The sequence below is a fragment of the Stegastes partitus genome, unplaced genomic scaffold, assembly GCF_000690725.1.
Source record: "Stegastes partitus isolate 25-593 unplaced genomic scaffold, Stegastes_partitus-1.0.2 Scaffold1024, whole genome shotgun sequence".
Classification (NCBI taxonomy): Eukaryota; Metazoa; Chordata; class Actinopteri; family Pomacentridae; genus Stegastes; species Stegastes partitus.
The window spans coordinates 199,340-218,847 of NW_007578755.1; the positions used below are offsets into that span (position 1 = coordinate 199,340).

General features: G+C 42.0%; 1 protein-coding gene across 1 annotated transcript in view; it reads right to left on the reverse strand.

The window, feature by feature from the left end:
- kif26ba (kinesin family member 26Ba) overlaps positions 1–19,508 on the reverse strand; it is a 106,727-nt gene that overhangs the window by 77,307 nt on the left and 9,912 nt on the right. The window contains exons 3-4 of the mRNA XM_008295139.1: positions 581–972; positions 253–535 (exon numbers count right to left, since the gene is read on the reverse strand). Of these exons, the coding sequence (XP_008293361.1) occupies positions 253–535; positions 581–972 (675 nt within the window). The remainder of the gene's footprint in view (positions 1–252; positions 536–580; positions 973–19,508) is intronic.

Consider the following 19,508-nt stretch of genomic DNA (forward strand, 5'->3'; position numbering starts at 1 on the left):
CACATATTGCCAGTACTTGATAGCCAACAAGGTCACCAGTAGACTGAATAATCTAAATGTTGTCCTTCCTGACCTCTCTGTCAGACTCAAGAGGTGTTTTCATCTACTGGTTGGTGGTCTGTTACCATTTGGCCGCATCAACATAAAAGACCAGAACTAAATCCCTCTGTTTCCATGGTAATATTTACAACGTCCTTGTGGCAACTAAAGCTCTGTGGGAATGACACACACACACATCTATAGGTAGCTTACCTGATAGGGATATAGTGTAACGCCCCCATTGGTCCGGTTCAGGTGCTGGTGTGCCTGCAGAGCTGCTGTACTCAGCACTGCTCCGCTCCCATTATTACTGCTGCTACCACCATTATTGCCGGGGCTGTTTACTCCAGTCGCTGGTTGCTGTTGGGCACCAGCTGCTTTTCCTGAACTGGAGGACCCGTTCCTTCTGTCCACCCCACCTCCAAGGCCCAAGGAGCTGGGCTTGGACCCCAGTCTGTGCCCTGCGCCTTGAGGTTGTGTGTTTGTCAGAGCACAGCTGGATGTTTGCCCCGCTGAAGGACTCCCGTGGTTGGAGTTAGACGGTCCATGGCTCGGGCTGGGCGTTGGAGTCTGGCTGGGGCTTGGGGAAGGGGACTGAGAGGACGAGTGAGCAGCAGCTGAGGAGGAGGAGGAGGAGGAGGAAGGAAGAAAAGGAGGAGGCCATTCCCGTGACACAGGACCTCCTAGTGCTCCAGATGCTCCCACAGAACCCGGAGGTCCTTGAGATCCGTAACGTCCAATCAGCGCCGGAGGGGAAGAGGTGGGAGATAAATCCCACTGGTCGAGAGTCAGGACCATTCGCACAGCTTCCTGCTTGAGCTGAGTGAGGTGAGTGGCGCAGACGTCGCAGCGGCTGTCTCGTTCGTTCCACGCTCGCCGAGAGCTGTTGGGCACCTGAAGTTTATCATGGAGGAGGAGTGAGAAGGACGGATCCTGGAAAGAGACACAGAGAAACACAAAACTGGGTTTTTAGACTGCTGACTGGAGGAATTCATAAAAGCAACATAAAGAACTAGCAGGAAGATGTAGTGAAGAATATAAGAAAACCTGGAGGACAGGAGCAGGGAGGAGAGGAAGAAATGGTAGGCGTTTCGTCCAAACTATGAAAACGATGAACTATGAAAAGCCAACATATCCATTTAGCCTGGGGGAAGGTGTGTAGCCAGAAAGACACACACACACCCAGTGCAAAACAACTGCATGTACAAAAATGCACACACACACATGAACACACACACACACTATATCCCGCGGGTCTAAAGGGTAAAACTGTGACCGGAGCTGGCAGCAAGGAGACTCGTCTAATACAGGAATGAAAACAACTGACCTTCTACTCTTTCTCGTTTCCTCCTTATTTCCCTTCATTTCTTGAATTTGCTACACTGCAGCCTGACATTTAGCGTGTTGAGAACATGATGTGACTTTGGACCTTTGAATCATCTGTGAAGCATCTTTGCTCAATAAACACTCAAAATATAAAAGGAAAAATCAACCAGCTTCCACTTCATACGAGAGGTTAATGGTCTGACTGTCAATTTTTTAGCACTGAGGACCACATTCATAAACGACATATAAAAGTAAAAGCGACCACTTTTCTCTTCATACAAGAGGGTAATTACTTGACTATTATAGGAAGTGACCACATTTATATCTTATAAAGAGCCACTAACAACCATGTGAATACGGTTCAGCTCAGTAAAAGTAACACAAAGTCATTCTTGTTCATTCATGACTTCGAAAGAGTTGTAAGTTTTTAAAGCAACACATTAAACTGCACTTTAGCTGCAATCCTCAACGAATAAACATCGTTTGACATTTTGGGTAGTCTCGATTTAAAATCCATTTTGAATTCCTTCTGCAGTTAAGTCAGTAAAACATTAAACACTAAATGTCTACAAATATTAGAAGGTTTGTACAAAAAAAAGGTGCATTTCTATGGAAAAAAAACAACAGAACATCACTTTGGTTTCAATAATCTGGTTTCAGTCATTTGCCCAAAGTATCAAATATTATAATACATAAATAATATTACATAATGTCTTCATCCAATCAGAAATACAGACAATGAGATCCAGATAGTTATGCCACCAAAGGGTCATTAGGGTCATATTTTATCGTCAGCCTAGAAGCATTCAGAAAGTTTGAGGATTTAGAAACATTAAAAAGACATGAGATAGAAATTCCTTTTTTCTATGTGAGCAACTGAAGATGGAAAATATTTCATTGGAGGATAAAGGTGATCGCTCAGAACAACTGCGTATTGATTTGCAATGACCTTTCCCTCTGAAGGGACAAGTGGCCCCAAGTCATGAGTGTCCCCCTGAAGTATAGCAGAGCCGCAGGATGCCCTCACTGTGGAGGTCAAGCCCTCGCCCACTTGTCAAGAATATGGTGATGGATGACTGATCTGACTATATCACTATTTTCCTTCTCCTCTGTGGACCAGTGTGCACCACTGAACTCTCACATGCACTTTCATCTTTGTAATGAGGGGTTTATACACTGCAGTCCTACTCTGATATCTCCCTTTTTTGTAATTGTCAACTAACTGATTACACCACCTGAGGAGGAGCTGCTCTTGAGCTGCATGAACATCACGGTCATCAAACAACAGCTTCCAACCTCATTTACTGTTTTTTTTTTTTTTGCCATGGACGTAAATGCACTCTTTAGTCACTGTTCCCATTGAAACTCCAGTTAAGCATTCTTTGTGACTGAAGCTCCTGCCATCCGTGCCTCAACAATAAACAGTCTTTGAAAGTCAGAATGAAGTGGGCCTGCTCAGCATGTTTATACCTGCCACATAGTAAGACTGGATGTTCACTGCTTAACTATACCATGTAGAGCAGGGGTTCCCAATCCTGGTCCTTGAGAGCCCCTATCCAGCATGTTTTAGATGTTTCCCTCTTTCAACACACCTGATTTAAATGATCAGCTCATCATCAAGCTCTGCAGAAGCCTGATAACGATCCTGATCCTGTGAATCAGGTGTGTTGGAAGAAGGAAACATCTAAAACATGCTGGATAGGGGCTCTCGAGGACCAGGATTGGGCACCTCTGATGTAGAGCATCTTTGTGGACTAATTTGCATGTAGATGCTTCCATAAATTAACCATTTGTTGGCAGTGGCTCTGGTGGTAGAGGGGGTTGTCCACTGAGTGCAAGGTTGGCAGTGCCCCAAGTGATGAAGTTTGTCTTGATGGCCAGCACCTTGGATGGCGGTTATTGGCATACGAGCGTGAATGGGTGAACGAGAAAAAATTGTAAATCGCCTTGTAGAACTTGTCCAAGGGTAAAATATGCTATATAAGTGAGGAGACTGTTCACCATTGTGTTTTTCTGTGAATTCCCATCTGTAGTGTGTTAAGTCTATGTACATGTAAATGAGCCACTACAGTTAAAAAGAATAATGTTTCTCTTCAGGCAAGTTAACCTGACACAGACAGCACAGAAAAATGTCTGTCAAAGACATCTCTCAGAAGACTTTGAGATAAAAGCATTCTACGAAACATGATTTCAGCCTTTAGAATGCCTAAAAAAATGAGAAACATACCCTAGAAGTACATTCATCCTTATTCTTACTGCAACAACAACAATAACAACTTTAGCAAAAGTCATACACAAGATGCAACACAAAATATTATACAAAAATTATACAATAAAATAATAATATCAATCCTTCTCGCTCAGCCCTTACCAGTCACTCTGTTAGAGCTTATCTGGTTAATTTTCATGTATGCGTGTGTGCGAGCGATTACAGTGTGTGGACATCGGTATATTTGTCCAATTTGTTTTGTGCAGTTACCGGTACCTGCGTGCATGGATGTTTGTGCATGTACAAGTGTGTATTGTGTGTGTATGTGTGTTTTTTCCAGGCTAATTGGAACCACTTGTGCAGAGCAAAGCCGCCCGAAATCTCCTGACATACCTCTCTGGTCTAAATATCAAAGTTAACAAGCAAAAGACACACACCCTGATACAAATCTGTGCTGAAACCTCCTTTGACCCTGGCATAACATATTTTTTTTCTAAACTTCCCAGAAAGCATGAAGCACTTTATCTGACAAAGGCCATTAGATAGAAATTGTTCATAAACTCTGGCTTTTCTCGGGGCCCTTGAGACTGATGGTGGGATTAAAATGACAGAGTGTGATGTTGTGAGCTTATTGTCAGCTTAAGTGTAGGTGTGGTGTCAGTGAGAGCTCTGTAATTCAACAAAAACATCTGTGCTAGGTGGTGCCAACTCACTTGATAACTGTAACTACCTTTCTGCTTTTAACCAGACCGCCTCCTCTGTAACTCTGGAAGCTCTCGCCCTTTTTCCGCACAAGTTACAGACTGACTTGGTGAAGGGTAAAGATCATCTTGTGCTATTTTAACTTGGGTTAGAGAGTGAAGATCAGAGACAGTCAAGAAGAATTGGATGCATCACTTTTCTGGTATTTTATCCTCTTCTGTATAAAGTCTTCGCTGCTCCCTGACACAAAATCTTTTCTCTAAAATTACCTTCTCTTGAAAGATGCTATTGCTGAGCGCTCAGGGCCATAACATTCAACACCTAGTCTGTAAAGATGCAGCATTTGCAGTTGTTTAAAGGAACACAACAAACCCGTCTCAGCAGTTGATTTACATGCAGGAAGTTTTATTCGAATATCTTCGTACATCGTGTCAAGAAAGAAGATGAGCATGTAAAGCATTAATCAAAGTGATGGGTCGGCACTTTTTATTTTCTGAAGTTTAATCAATACATGAGTTATGGAGATGCAGAGTTCATGCATGTGTGTCCAATCGATAGGCATATGATGGACGTCTCTTAGTAGATTTAGACAATCAGACGCTAAGATAGAGAAACAGATGATTGACAGAAGACTAAAAAACACAAAGGAAGATCTCCATCTAATTTATCGAGGCAGCTCATTTGCAGACGCCCTGGAAATAGATCCGATTGCTCATTTACACGAGTTTAAATCATTAACATGTTGTTTGTCGTATCCCAGACTGACAAAACGGCAATACAAAAAAAAAATCTCTGTAGATGTGTGGATGTCAGTGTGTGTGGTCAGTCTCTTTGGTGGCCCTTATCTAATAATTAAATAGGAGCCTATTAGCAAGAAAAAGAGAGTAAATGAAACGCACTGTCTGCCACACACAAATAGGCCTCTATCTGTAACAAGCCTGTTACCTTTCCTCAATCAATACCCTGTCTGTGTGTGTGCGTGCACGTGTGTGTGTGTGTGTGTGTGTGTGTGTGTGTGTGTAGAAGTGTGTGCGCACACAAAGCAACGTTTCAGCTAATAGTTAAATGCCCCCTCTCAATGTGAGAGCTGCCTGTTTGGCTATGTCAACAAACCACAAGACCACAAGACATACACACACTCATACACGGCGGGAGCAAAAATCTTGGCGCGCATTAGAGCGGGGTGTGTGTGTGTGTGTGTGTGTGTGTGTGTGTGTTTTTATGGATAAAGAGTACCTTGTTACTTGTGTAAGCTAAGTAGCATAATGAACAGAACATGTTGTTAAACGTATGCACACACACGTGCAGTAGCAGGAGTGTACAAACATACATTTTCCTACTTGATATGAGACGCCACTCACACACTCCAGATTACACACACACACACACACACACACACACACACACACACACAAGGACGCATGCCAAAACTATGTTTTCGGATATTCAATATAGTCAAGAGGTTTTTTGTTTGCTTTGACTGTATGCTCAAAAATTTTCAGACGAGTTGGATTGAATTTGCACCAATCAAAGCGACATGGAGGAGAGAGAGCAGTAGTGATGGCAACAGTGATCACAAAGACAGCTTCATGTGCTCTTGTTTGTTCTGGTTGTTCATTACATTCTGCTTATCAAAGCTTCTTTAAGAGTGCTGAATTACATATTTTCCTTCTACCACATGTGACTAAAAATTTCATGCTATAAAGACTTGTGAATCTTCCATTTTTTAGACTTATAATAAAAGCATATATTGTATATGGAAGAGGATGGCTCTACTATCATTGTAGAAGGACCAGAAATGTGTAATGTCATGCCAGCTATATTTGACCCATCCATGGGAATGCAAAAGAGAAAGCATCACAAAAAACAACAAGATATATCAGGAGAAGTAGGTATGAAACACATGGGCCAAGGCACACACGGAATCACAAATGTGTGCAAGGATTTAAAGAGAAGCGCTGTGTTCAGCCATATTTAGGTGGAAATAAATGACTGGACGAAACATGCAAAGGAGGGATGGATGTTGGATAGATGGATGATTTTGCAAAAGTGGCTTTAATGATGTTTTTACTGTTAACTCCATAATATGATTTAGAGCCAAACTGATACTGAATTTTTAGGACTGATGCCAAAACTGATTTTTACGGAGTTAAAGTTTATGAATATATGAATAAACTGGCTTGATATTATTGCTTATACGAGGTGTGTCAAAAAAGTTCCAGGACTGGTGTCACAAAAGATATATTACGAACTACAAACTACAAACTATGAGTTTTCCCCTTCAGACGATCAACCAGCATGTCTACAAAGAGATCCTGCAGCGTTTGCTTCGTTCAGTGCGTAAGAAGAGGCCAGAGTTGTGGCAGGACCAGTCGTGGCTGCTTCACCATGACAACGTGCCTGCTCACAATGCCCTGAGCATCCCACAGTTCCTGGCTGAGAAGAACATCACCGTGCTGGAGTAACCTCCCTACTCACCCCACCTGGCTCCGTGGGATTTCTTCCTCTTCTCCAAGCTTAAGGGGGTCATCAAGGGGACCCGCTTTGAAGACGTGGACGACATCAAGATGGCTGTGACGACAGAGCTGCAGAGGATTCTGGAAGAATCCTTCCAGGAGTGCATGGCGGCGTAGCAGAGAAGGCTGGGGGAGTGTGTTAGACTCCAGGTGGACTACTTGGAAGGGGAAAAGTTGTAGTTTGGATTTGAAATATATTTTTTGTAACACCAGTCCTGAAACTTTTCTGACACACCTCGTATATGCATCCAGTATGTTGAAAGGAATAAAGAGTAGCTGTTTATTAACTTTCCAGCAATGTATTTCACAAGGTAGTTAGCAACCCACTGTGAAAACATCACCTGATTCGACACCACCCTCCGCTCTGTACTGTGCTACATGTGCTGCAGACAGTGCTGAAAGGACTGTCAACAATAGCGTCTGAGCCACTTTGCTGAAAAACTACATGATGACACCATTTCTAAAAGCATCTTTTCCTGTATTGTTCTGTCAGAAAAAAAGCTTTTACGACAGCCCATATCACACAACTTATACACCAATACAGATGTATGTGTGATAGTCCAATATCACCTGATAGTTAGGCTTGATTATTGTTTTCTAGTAATGTTCAGTGAAAAGACACTGAGTTCCTCATATAACCACAACTTCAGCCAGTTTGAATCCGCAATCTGTTCTTACTTGTCATGAGAAACAGTCTTATCTTCCTGCTACGGTCATTATATACGGAGTGTAATCAGTGTAAGTAGAGTCTCATTTTACTGACTGTTCTTGTCAGATATTACAAAATGTGTCTGAGACAGATAGAAAAAAAATAAACCTCTGTGAGCACGCTGTGAGGCAATCTTCCCATCAATGCCAAATAAATAGCCCTGCTTTTCCTGTTTGCACAGAATTGGAAAAGTCCGATCTTTGCCAAAAATCAGTGAAAACGGAACAGTTAATCTCACTTGGCTTCTTTTGACCCCTCCGTATCGCCCTGTCAAGCACACGCGTGCGGCAGACAGGCGACTGAAGCAGCAATAAAGTGGACACGGTGTACGCTCCTTGAGATGAGGGTCTTGTTGTTCCAAATTAGCCGAAATTTGACGTGCGGCCAAGAAAAAGAGAGCGGTGGTTTTTAGAGGGGGAGAGGAGAGGGGAGTAGGAAATAGAGACAGTTTTTTGCAAATACTGGGCATGAATACTGTTTGAACACACACACACACACACACATAGACACACACCCTTACTTTTTTCTTCCTGTGCCCTCCCTTTGACCCCATTTCTGTATTTGTCTTCCCACTGATACTTCCTTTTCGTTATTTCCATCTCATCTCGTCTTTCAGCAGAGCAGCAGAACTTTGAGTTTATTTACATTCTCCTGATCCAAACACACACACACACACACACACACACACACACACACACTTTCTCATTAGTGTGGTATTACGTTGCCAGACGAGCTGAGGTTCTGTCCAGGCAAAACAGTCTCAAGGAGTTCAACATGACAATTTAATTGGAAGCAAATTCATTTCCCGCAACTTTGAACAATCTCACAGCATCAGATTAGCAAAGATGCTTTAGTGTTAACGCCGCATAATAACACTGTGGTTAGATGATAATGTCTCATTGTGAATTGTTACTTTTTGGGGGTGTTTTTTTTTTTTTGGCTCTTCTCTTCACTCTCCCGCCTCCTTTTCATCACATTTATCTGTCTCTTCAAGCCATCTCCTCACCTCTGAGTTCATCAACATTCTGTGAGTGACTCAATCAGTCTCAGCACCACAGATAGTCTGTGTGTGTGTGTGTGTGTGTGATTCATTTCCTCCTACAAGGGTAGACAAACACAGCCTGGGCTCTACACTGCGAGGATGAAGCGGCTGAAAGGGAGAAAGCAGAGGAGATGGAGACAAGCTAACTGAACAGTGACCTCAGCAACTCTTAGTGGCTGACAATCAGTCTGTGCAGCAGTGACTGTATACGTGTGTGTGTGTGTGTGCAGACTGGACACAGAAGGATGCTATTACTGAGATTTGATGAGAAAAGACAGCTCTCCCCTGTTTGTCCCTCGCTGTTTGTGTGTGCGTGCATGCATGTGAGTGAATGGGAAGTAAAGGATTCAGGAAAATGGGCTGTCAAACAACGAGACACGTCCCTTTTATAAGCACACACACACACTAATAAATGGAAAAAACCCCACTCCAGTCCACCACAAACTGAGTATAAGGTAGCATTTTGACCCAACACCATTATTATGTTCCTATTTTTCAAAACTTTTCCTCACCCCTTGTTCACCTCCACTATTTTTAGCAGCAGTTCACGGTGTCACATTGAAGGAGCAGAAGAGAGGATGGCAGATCAGAGACAGAAAGAAAGGCGCGTGACAGAACGCCGCATATTCCTTACTATTGTTAGTTTTATTAACGAGAAGGTGTGCAATCAGTTCCAGATGAGTGACAAAGGAAGGCAAACCTTTCCTCCAACCCCCCACACTCATTTGCATCCTCTCATCTCTCTCCTCATTCATTTCGCCACTATTTGCTCCTGTAGCTACATATATTTCTCAGCAGGTCTGGGATCAGTGAATTCATGCAGAAGAGATGCAGACGGTCTCCTGCACCTGCTCTGGGAGAACACACACACACAAACACACCACACACACACATATAAAAGATGTAAACTAGCAAAAACCAAGAGCAGAAAAGAGAAAAACATAAATTTGAACTGTGATGGTGGCCTATGATCACATACATTGGTCTCACTCATGATGGAGGATGATAGCGTGTGTGTGTGTGTGTAAGTGATAGAGTCTGGTGTCTGTGCAGGAGCAAGGTCAATAACACACAGGTTATAAATGACATCACACACATCAAACACATGGATGGGCTCACATATAAAGGACAAATGTTACGCTGACTGAGGCCAAGCACAGTCTCTCCGTCACTCACTGTGCTGTTCTCTGAGCTCTGCTGGCGCAATATGCACATAATATGTACGCACACACACACACACACGTGCAAACACAATGTGACACTGAAAAAACACTGCCTCATGGAGATGGATATGATTCTGTCAACTAGAAGCAAGTCTACACAACAGGAGTGGGCTAGTTCAGATTCTACCCAGAGCTACACACATACTATCAATCAATCAGACTTTATTTATATAGCACGTTGCACACAATGAAACAAAGTGATTTGAGGATGAGAGATATAAAAATGCAAAAAAAGACAAACACTACCCCTCCACATCATGTTATAAATGAATGCCTCAAACACACAGACACTGAGGAACTTGAAGTCTCTGCACTTTGAAGCTTGAAGGTGAAGCTTGATTTATATTTACCCAGCGTTGAATCTAAAGCTGTAGGTGCACCGCAGTCTGACATTTACCTCCTCAGAGATGTAGCTACACATTGTGGCCATGCAGACCACAACAACCGGTTTGCTTCGCCCGCTTGGCAGTATTATGCCTTTGTTAACATGATCTGCAGGAAAAACAGCGCTTAAGTGAAACAAAATGTTACATGGAATAGGTTGTAATTGCATTTGGCTCGCTCATATTGCAAAGCCAGCATTGTCAACAATGTGTACAGTATTGCCAATGTGGACATGTGCAGTTTTTCTTGTTTTCGTACAGCTCTGCCAATCTTTACATAGATCCAACATGTTCTGATGTCTTCTCTGTTTTTGTGCCGCAGTATTTTCTGTAAAAGTAGCTGCTGTTCAACATTCATTAGCTTCAGCTCCAACATAATCTGCTCAGTTTCAGTGGAGAATGAAGTACATGAAGAAATCCAACACAGTGGCGTAGAAACCCCACCATTAACTAGTGTTTCGGAGGTGTAATTACAGAGAGATGCAGACACACCAACACACAAGTGTAAATGCTCACAATGATGTAGGCCACTTGTTTAGTCTACGGCTCAGGCTCTGCGTGGTTTCAAAGCAGGAGTACAGCTTGAGCTTTAAGAATACATTATTAAGTTACTGCAACTGATCAGCATAGATCACAATCAGATGCCTTTATTACTCTTAGCGCCGATCACTGATGTCGAGTAAAACTAAGAAAAAACAAATATACTAAAAGCTAAGAGAGAACAATCTGTCATTATAACTTTCCACTGAAGCGATTTTGTTAATTAACCACAACACAGCTACAAGCTTATTGTCAATAGGGCTTGTGCACTGCTGCTGTCAGCATGAGGCGGGAATGATGGAATGCAGCTTGATGTACTGAACTTAATTCTTATGTTCATATATTAAAGCACGTTTAAGAGCAGGAACCAACAATTAATGACATTTGCCAAATACAAAATACTACCACAAATAATAACAGTGCAAATATTATAAAAATGTCATATGCAATCATATTGATGCTAAAATAAAATTGGTAAAGCATGTGTCCCATTACAGAGACTTGGATATAAAGGTTTGACAAAGCTGAAATGGAAGAACAGGCAAGTCAGAGTGAAAGGAAGGAGGGCTGAAGGCAAGCAAGCAGAACATTCCTGCAGAGATGGCTTCAGCATGTGTTTGAGAATCGATCGTACAAAGTGATGCAGCGGCAGGCAGATAAAAAGATGAAATGCTCTGATTTGCACACTTAATAAGAAAACACTAAATAAGCTCAGTGTGTTTAAAAGCTGGTGAAGAGGAAGATTAGTTTATTCTGTAGCACACAGCAGAAATAAAGCAGAACGCAGAAGCTGTTCCTTATTAGCATGTTAGTGAGAGTCTAGACATTGAGGAAACTAACCCCTGGCTCCCCAGAATCCTCTTTGTTTCCCCTCAGTGACAAATAACTTAAGGAGCCCGGTAGGTTTTCTCTCTCTCTCTCTCTCTCTCTCTTTTATTACCTGCCCCATCCCCCTCTCCTCTCCTTCCCTCTCTGAAGTATGTCTCCTGTAATCACCTTTTTAATTGGTCATTCCCTCGTATGATCCGATAATGAGTGTAGGAGTTTGATTGGTTAGGACATAACTGTAACCTATTATGCACACACACACACACACACACACACACACATGCACATTTGCACTCATGCACATATGCATAAAATCACCTGTGCATACATTAAGACGAACAGACACACACTTGTATCTGCACACGTTCACACACACTCCCTTGTGATGTTGACACGCTGTATTAATGACAAAGAAAAACGCATTAGAATGTTTGTGTTGCCATAGCAATGCAGAAATTAATTAGCATAAGCAACTAACTAGCTGGAGGGGGTGTAAATTAGTCACTGTATTCTGTTTTTCTGGAGACTTTCAGAGTATTTGTGCGTACCTACTTGCATGTGGAGGTCTGTGCAGCATGTGTGTTGCTGGGTGTGTCGGCGGGGCTTCCTACTGTCAGTAATGATACAGGTGTCAGATGTGATCGCATAAACATTGGCATTCAAACCCACACAGACACACACACACACACTCACATCGATCTCTCCATGAAGATCTTTCTCATACTTTGGGATTCTATCAATGCTCAAATCAATTTTCATTTTCAGTGAGGCTGGCACAGCAGGTAATTATGCAGGATGTTAGTTTGGCTGAGCTTCCACGAATTAAACAAAAAATGCACCAGATCAAACTGATCCTGTAGTACAGAATGTATTTTCAGGTAGAAAACACATCACCACAATTACCGCCAAGCGATGGCCCTTTTCCTGAGTCGCAGTGAGGCCAAGGCTGCAGGGTGGGTTCACTCAAAGACGATGAGACAGTGGTTTCACATGCTTTGATGCGTTGGTCTCCGTAGACGTTAATCTCCTTTGAAATCTTACTTCTTTGAAAGGTTGTGGGCAGGCGACTCTCATGAGGCAGACCATGCTGATGACGTACTTCGGTCTGCAGCCCGCCAGAGGCTACATTCATGCAGCTGCTGTTTGGGACTGACAACCATAATTAATTGGCTGCCTTAAGGTTTCCATGAATTAGTTTAAGTTAAGTGCTCATCATGCATGCCGCTCCACAAAGTTGTGATTTCCTCGCTGCACGCTTGTACGACAATAGCTTGCTTGACCTGTGCGTCTGCGTGTAGCGAGATGTTAAACCTAATCAAAGAGCGTATACGAAACACTGGAAATCAATTCTACAGACAGATCAGATGCAAAAGCGTTTACATGCGTTTTGTGACTTTTACATTTTTGCTTCAATCATATTTAAATTTGTGAGTTTTCCTAACTGTCTGTACATGTGTGTATGCTGCATGTTCACCATGTGTGACAAATGCTGCCTTCTCATTAGCGGCTCGAGCTACAAATCTTGTCCCAGCTTGTACAGAGTTAAATCTACAGACGAGCACCCTACTGTAGTGCAAATGAGTTTGCTGGCTGGAAAAAAGCCTGTTTTTTTTATTGGCTGCCCATCTAGATCAGTGCCCAGTGCCATAAATGAAATAGTTGTTTAAATTACTGCCTGTTTTTTTTTTTTTTTTTTATGTGAAAGCTGCTTGCTGGTGCCTCTTTTTAAATTATCTGGCAATCCACAGTGGTGCCTGACTTTAAATGAACTGCGTATAAACTCTGCTGCCGGGTTTTAAATTATTCCACCATCTGCAACAGAGCTGCACTGTAAATGAGTCGTTTGCTACCCGAGTTATATCTGAAGATAATCTACTCCAGTGTGTTAGCTACTCTAGTCAATTAGCTCGTTGTCTGCACCTGAATATAGATGAACATGGCTTCCTTGTGGGCTGTTTTAAGTGAGGATGCAGTCGATGTTCTTTTTTTTTTTTTTTTTTACACGGGATATTTGCAGGCAGTTCAGGTGACTCCAGATTATAATCCTGTAACACTATAAGTAACAACTCATTTCTCTGTCTAATCATGATGTGTGATTGAACAAACGGTGTGTGGACACTTATCTCAGATGGCTGGAAATCTATTATGACTCTAAATTGAGTGTAAAAGTCTAAATATTCACCTCGGTGCCCCACTGTAAATGGACTGTCCATTCATATTATACCCTTAGAGTAAAATGCCAGGTAGTCATTATTCCCGGTGAGAAACATTAAGTGTAACCATGACATTCTCCATCTGAATCACAAGGGTCCATATCTCTGGCAGTCTTACCACTGCCTGGTCCAACACATTAAACTATAGAGCAAACTTACATTGACTGTATTGCTGCAATTAAACCCACTCTTGCCAGTACAGCTGTCACTGAGGAATAGCAGTTAAATCCTATGCTTCAGGAACCACAAGGAAAATCATCCGCCCATATTATCATGTCCTTTTTCCTGTTCTGCCTCTCTGCATGGATGGGGCCACACCTCTACTTGACTTTATATTTAAAAAAAGTGTCTTTTACACCAAATAAAGTATGATTTCCCTCACAAGTGTTTATCCCCCTTTTGCCCTCCACCTTCTTCTTATCTATCTTTCCCCAAGCTCTCCATCTTATCCTTTTCTGGTCTACCCTCTCTCTCTCTCGGTCTCCCCTCTCTTTTCTGTACCCTCTCTTGTGACTCCCTCTTTCTCCCCCCTCTCTCTCTCTCTGTCTCTCTCTCTCTGACAGTGACAAATTGCCTGTTGGGTTAGGTAATCCATCTTACCGTATCCCACACCTGAATACACACTCTCCGATGCCCTCCTCTGCTCCCCTCTTTTTCTTCCCTTTTTCCCACCCATCCGTTCTTCCCCTCAGTATCCTTCCATCCCAAGGTTAGTGGGGCTCACCGGGGAGGAGCTGAAGGTAAAGATCTGCCTGACAACTCCTACTTATACATGTGTGCGCACATACCAGGGAACAGGTGAAAAGTGTGTGCACAGAAACACTAAGTGTACCCTGACACATATACACACTGGATAAAATATACAAACTCAGTGTACCGCTGCATGTCAGAGTGTTTCCTGTGTAATCGTGGGGCAAAAGGTACAGTATGTTGAGTTGTCAATCAAAAACAGCCACTAAATTAACTACAACAGCGTTTGTAAAATAGGAAAATAAATCCATACATATGATATATTTATATGGATTAGTTTGCATCTGCCAACTTTCTTTACCAAGAGTCAAGATCTAAGGATTTGATTGGTTTAACTTCACTCTCTCGCTCCCTTTTTCAATTTCTTACTCAACTATTTTTAGCGCTTTTCAGTGTCAACACATTATGAACATTTTCCTGGAGAGCGTGTGTGAAATTTGTGAGCTGTTATCTCACTCTTTTCCTGCGCTAATGCTCAGACAAATCTTTCAAACTAGTGCTGAGAAACCTAAAGCATTTGTCCTCCTGAGTGTTTGTACATATTTTCATGGTGAACTGTTTAATCATTGTCGAGTTATTTCAGTTTACTTGAAAAGTGCAGCAGCAGGCAACTTGAACCTGCATTCTGTCTAATAGCCAGCAGAGGGCGACTCCTCTGGTTGCAAAAAGAAGTCTGATTGCATAAAAGTCTATGCAAAAAGCACCCTTTTTTTCACTTGATTTACTACCTTACTAAATATTTTTCTAATAAGTTTATGGTCTCAGTCACCAGTTTCTATCTCCTTCAGTACAATATAATGTTTATTTTGTAGAATAAAAAAAGAATTGTCTGTATTTTTTGTGGTAGACAAATTGCTTATATATGGGCCTGTATGGTTTCAAAAGATTGATAACGTGATGTTTAAATTCCAAACTCAATTCTTCGAAAGTCTTTCGCCGACAAACCAATGAGTGACATCATAGTGGCTTTGTCAATCTTCATATACAGTCTATGGTGCATATGACAGTCTCAGGATCAGGACATGTATCGTATTCCTGTCTAAAGAAACTGTTCTTGGGAGTTCAGACACAAAACAGTTACTATACTTTGAAAAACAAATAATGATATGAACAAACTACCATGCTGTAAAACAGGACTTTAAACCAATTTGTAAGTTGTTTCCACCAGGCTTATACAAAGAGGTTTTATGTGTTTTAACATAAACCTTAAATTTCCTGAGGGTGTGCTTCAATCCATCTGCACACCTCTAAAACTAAAACGCTTTTTTTTAACAGTCCAATATCCATGAAAGTCAACGGAGCGTGTTTGCTCTTTTCCAGGTTTTAGAGTCACACAGTAGCACTCATTCATACATGGGAGCTCTGTAAAGAAAGGCACAGTGCTCCACTGTTGGCCAACAAGGTTCTCAACAGGGAGCAGCTGTGGTTTAAGAGCTTTGCTCAAGAGCACAGTTGTTGCTGAGGGCAGGAAGGCTTCATCCGTGTTTCACATCAAACCCGCGTTTGAAATGAAAACTCTCTGACCAGAAGGCTGCATTACCAACTGATAGGCTACCGCTGTTTGAAGATTTGATCAATCAGATATTGTTTGTGCAATCACATAGGACACTGAACGAATGAAATAAAGCATAAAGAGGAGAGATATCAGAAGATTAAAGAGGAGGAACGCTGCTGTAGTAGGACTTGCTCTCTGACACTGTATGTATCTGGGTGTACAGTCAATGGCAGATAACAGTAAACAACAACAACCATTTCAAACCGTCTAAATCGAGCCCCGCAGGCTCCATCTGCTCAAGGTAATTGGAAAGTTTAACGGCTAGAGGCTATTCTCTGTGTCTGATTGAAGCACAGGCTGGAAACAAACAGCCAATTTAATTCTCTTTCACTTCTCCACACACACACACTCACACACTCCCTCTGCTCCCACCTTGGTGCAGCCTATATGAATTATTGCCTCTCCTTTTCTTTAAACCTCTATTCTGATTGTTTCTTTCCATCTTTTCTCTTCCTTCCTTCTCTGTCTTTTCATCCTCCACCCGCTCCATCTTTCTGATAATTCGGAGAGAGGAATGAAGTGAGGACAGAGGGGATGCTGCTGAGCTCAGATGGATGATCAGTATTAGAGGAAAGTGGATGAAATGAGAGTGGATGAGAGAACCTTGCAGAGCACAAATCAACCATTTGAGTGTTGTTTTAAGAATCAGTTGGATCATATTGGAGATCCATTAAAAGAACAGAAGCCGTTTTAAAAATACTACAGTGACTGATACACAATTACTGTAGTGAAATCTGCCATGGAGCCAGACTGGAAACTGCAGCTTAAATGTCATCCTTGTTCTCATTTCACCTCCTGCCCTTTACAATGCTCTGACACAATAGACTCACAGTCCTGCTTAAAATACACAAGCACACACACACACACACACACACACAGTGCTCTTCTTATCCTATCTTTGGCATTAGTCAGCCTCTTAACCTATATAGTTAAGCTTGGAATGTACACACACGAACACACTAATTTTGCCGTCCAGCAGTGCAGTGTATAGAGCAGGAATGTCATTACAGTACTTGTAAAACATGAACAACTGACTGGCAGAGCCCTGGCTCTAGTTTTGACCCTAAAAGGAAGGTCTGTTGCCACAGTAAGCAGTTACAAACACACACACACACACACACTGTACAAGGCCACCGCACCTTTGTGAGGGCAACTACATGTCACCTCATCCCACACGCTCTCTGCATTCTCGTCCACTTCACTGTTCCCCACTTCTACATATTAAGCTCCGAATATGCTGCTTTACTGCTAATGGTACATACATCTGGGTGGTGAGGTGGTTTTTACTTACATAAAGCTGGAACTAGATTCAGCATTTTCAAAAGTATTCAGCATGTTGACAAAAAGGAAAAACACATATTCAGAGAAACACTAATAGAGCGACATTAATCTTCTGCTGCTGAGTTGTGTAACATTTTCTCTTGCACCTGCTTCTAGAAAGTTTAAAACAAAAAAGCAATTTTTAGCAAAGGTCCAAGAGGCCATCTTAATTTTAGTAGTTTGCTGCTGTATTTGTCACACCCTGAAATGTCAGCGTGTCATCTCAGATAGCCATGAAGTCACAGCAGCGTTCACGGTATCAAGCATAAGTGAGCTCATGCTCTGTAAATAAACCTGCAAACACTGCAGACTGCGGGAGGCTTCGTGTATATGTGTATATATTACATTCGTACATGTGTGTGCGCGTGAAAACAAAGCGATCTCTTTTCCTCTAGCCTTCTCTAGTTTCATCTGTATTGTGAAGATGTATCATGATGACTTCATCCTTTCTTTTATATTCATGCCACGCTGCTGCACAGCCAAACATCAACATCAGGGCTAAACATACGAAGAAACCAGACAGAACCACTTGATTCCTTATGCAGAGGACAAAAAAAACCCTGTTTAATCTCTACTCACAGGTAGTCCAACATTTCAATCTCGTATTTTTAATCAAGGTGAAGTCATTAGTAACCATTTTTTCAAGCACACGCACATCGACACGTCTTCATCATTCTAATGTAACCTCCTCATCCTGACCCTAAAGTAGTCTTGTGGAAAAAAACAAAAAAACAGCACATACGCACTCACACATCATCGCTGTCGCTCACACCTCCGCCTGTCATGAGATTTTCCTGGTGGGAGATGCTGAAGATAGATGTGTTATATGTGAATATGTGATAGCCTTTGACTGCTTGTGTGTGTGTATTTGCATGACTGAATGTGCATGCTTCTCTGTGATATATCTGCTTATGACAGCAGGTTGGCTAATGTTAGAAGTGTGGTTAGCAGGTCTTCAAATAAACCGTTCAGTGAGTGAGACTTCACAGTGTCACACAGTGCTGGAGCTGGCACCTGCTGCTACTGCAACACTGGAACATTTCACTTTTAATCTTGGCTCTGGATGACGGAAGCGAAAACTTTCGAAAGTTTGAGAAAAACAGTGTCTGAGACTGACGGACAACCAAAAGATGGACAGAGGCAGGCAGACAGATACACATGCATTCTTATGTATTTATAATATACATCTATTTCAATCCTCATAACAAGCGTGTACATGCACATAGAGAATGTCAAACGTTGTTTCACCACTCACACGAATACACGCTATATGAAAGTGTAGACAGGGCAAGACGGATAGAGGAGACAGCTGCATAACTGCTGTATAGTGTTCTCTATTGTGGTGACAGAGAGGCAGTTGCCATGGCAGCTACGAACCTCATGGCAGCAGGTGTTGTTGCCATTTTCACCACCATCCAGGAGGGTACATGTGTTCTGGGTAACTACACATGCCAGTGTGTGTTCATTTGTGTACGTATTTAAACCTCTGGGTACCTCGGTGTGTGCATGCGCCTATAATTTTGTGAGTATGTGTACATGCTGTTGTGTGCCAGTTTGTGTTTGTGTGTGTGTGCACTGATGCATGTGATTTGCCTGTTATTGCAGTATGTTGTCAGTGAGCTGGAGTGGCAGGTTTGTTTTGGTCTTGGAGTCTGTGAGGAATGCAGAGGTGCTATAAATGTAAAACTGGCCTCTCTTTGTCTCTGCTTTAATAACTACAAGTGTTATTTCAATACATGTTTTTTTTTTTTTTACTTTCACCTTTATTTTACAGTAGACCATTTTAATTACAGTAATTAAGGGGATGGAGAACGACAGAGGTAATGACAAATGTCCCCTGCCAAAGTAAAAACCACTCATCCACCAGGATTTAGATTTTAACCTTAATGCAGCATGGAAGTCATTAAAAGGGGGGCCTTGGTAACACATACATTTCAAGTCATACACCAAACCAACTGTAGTAAACTAACTACAAAATGGGGGACAGAAATCAGAAAGAAATGGCCAAATTCTCTCATTTCTTTTAAAATCAGCCAGTGAGTGCAGTTCAAGAGTCAATATGGTGATGGCATCTGCTGCACAAACACTTTGCACAGCCATCCACTGGATCAATAACGTGCCTCTAGTTGTCAGTTTCCTAATGAATTCACATT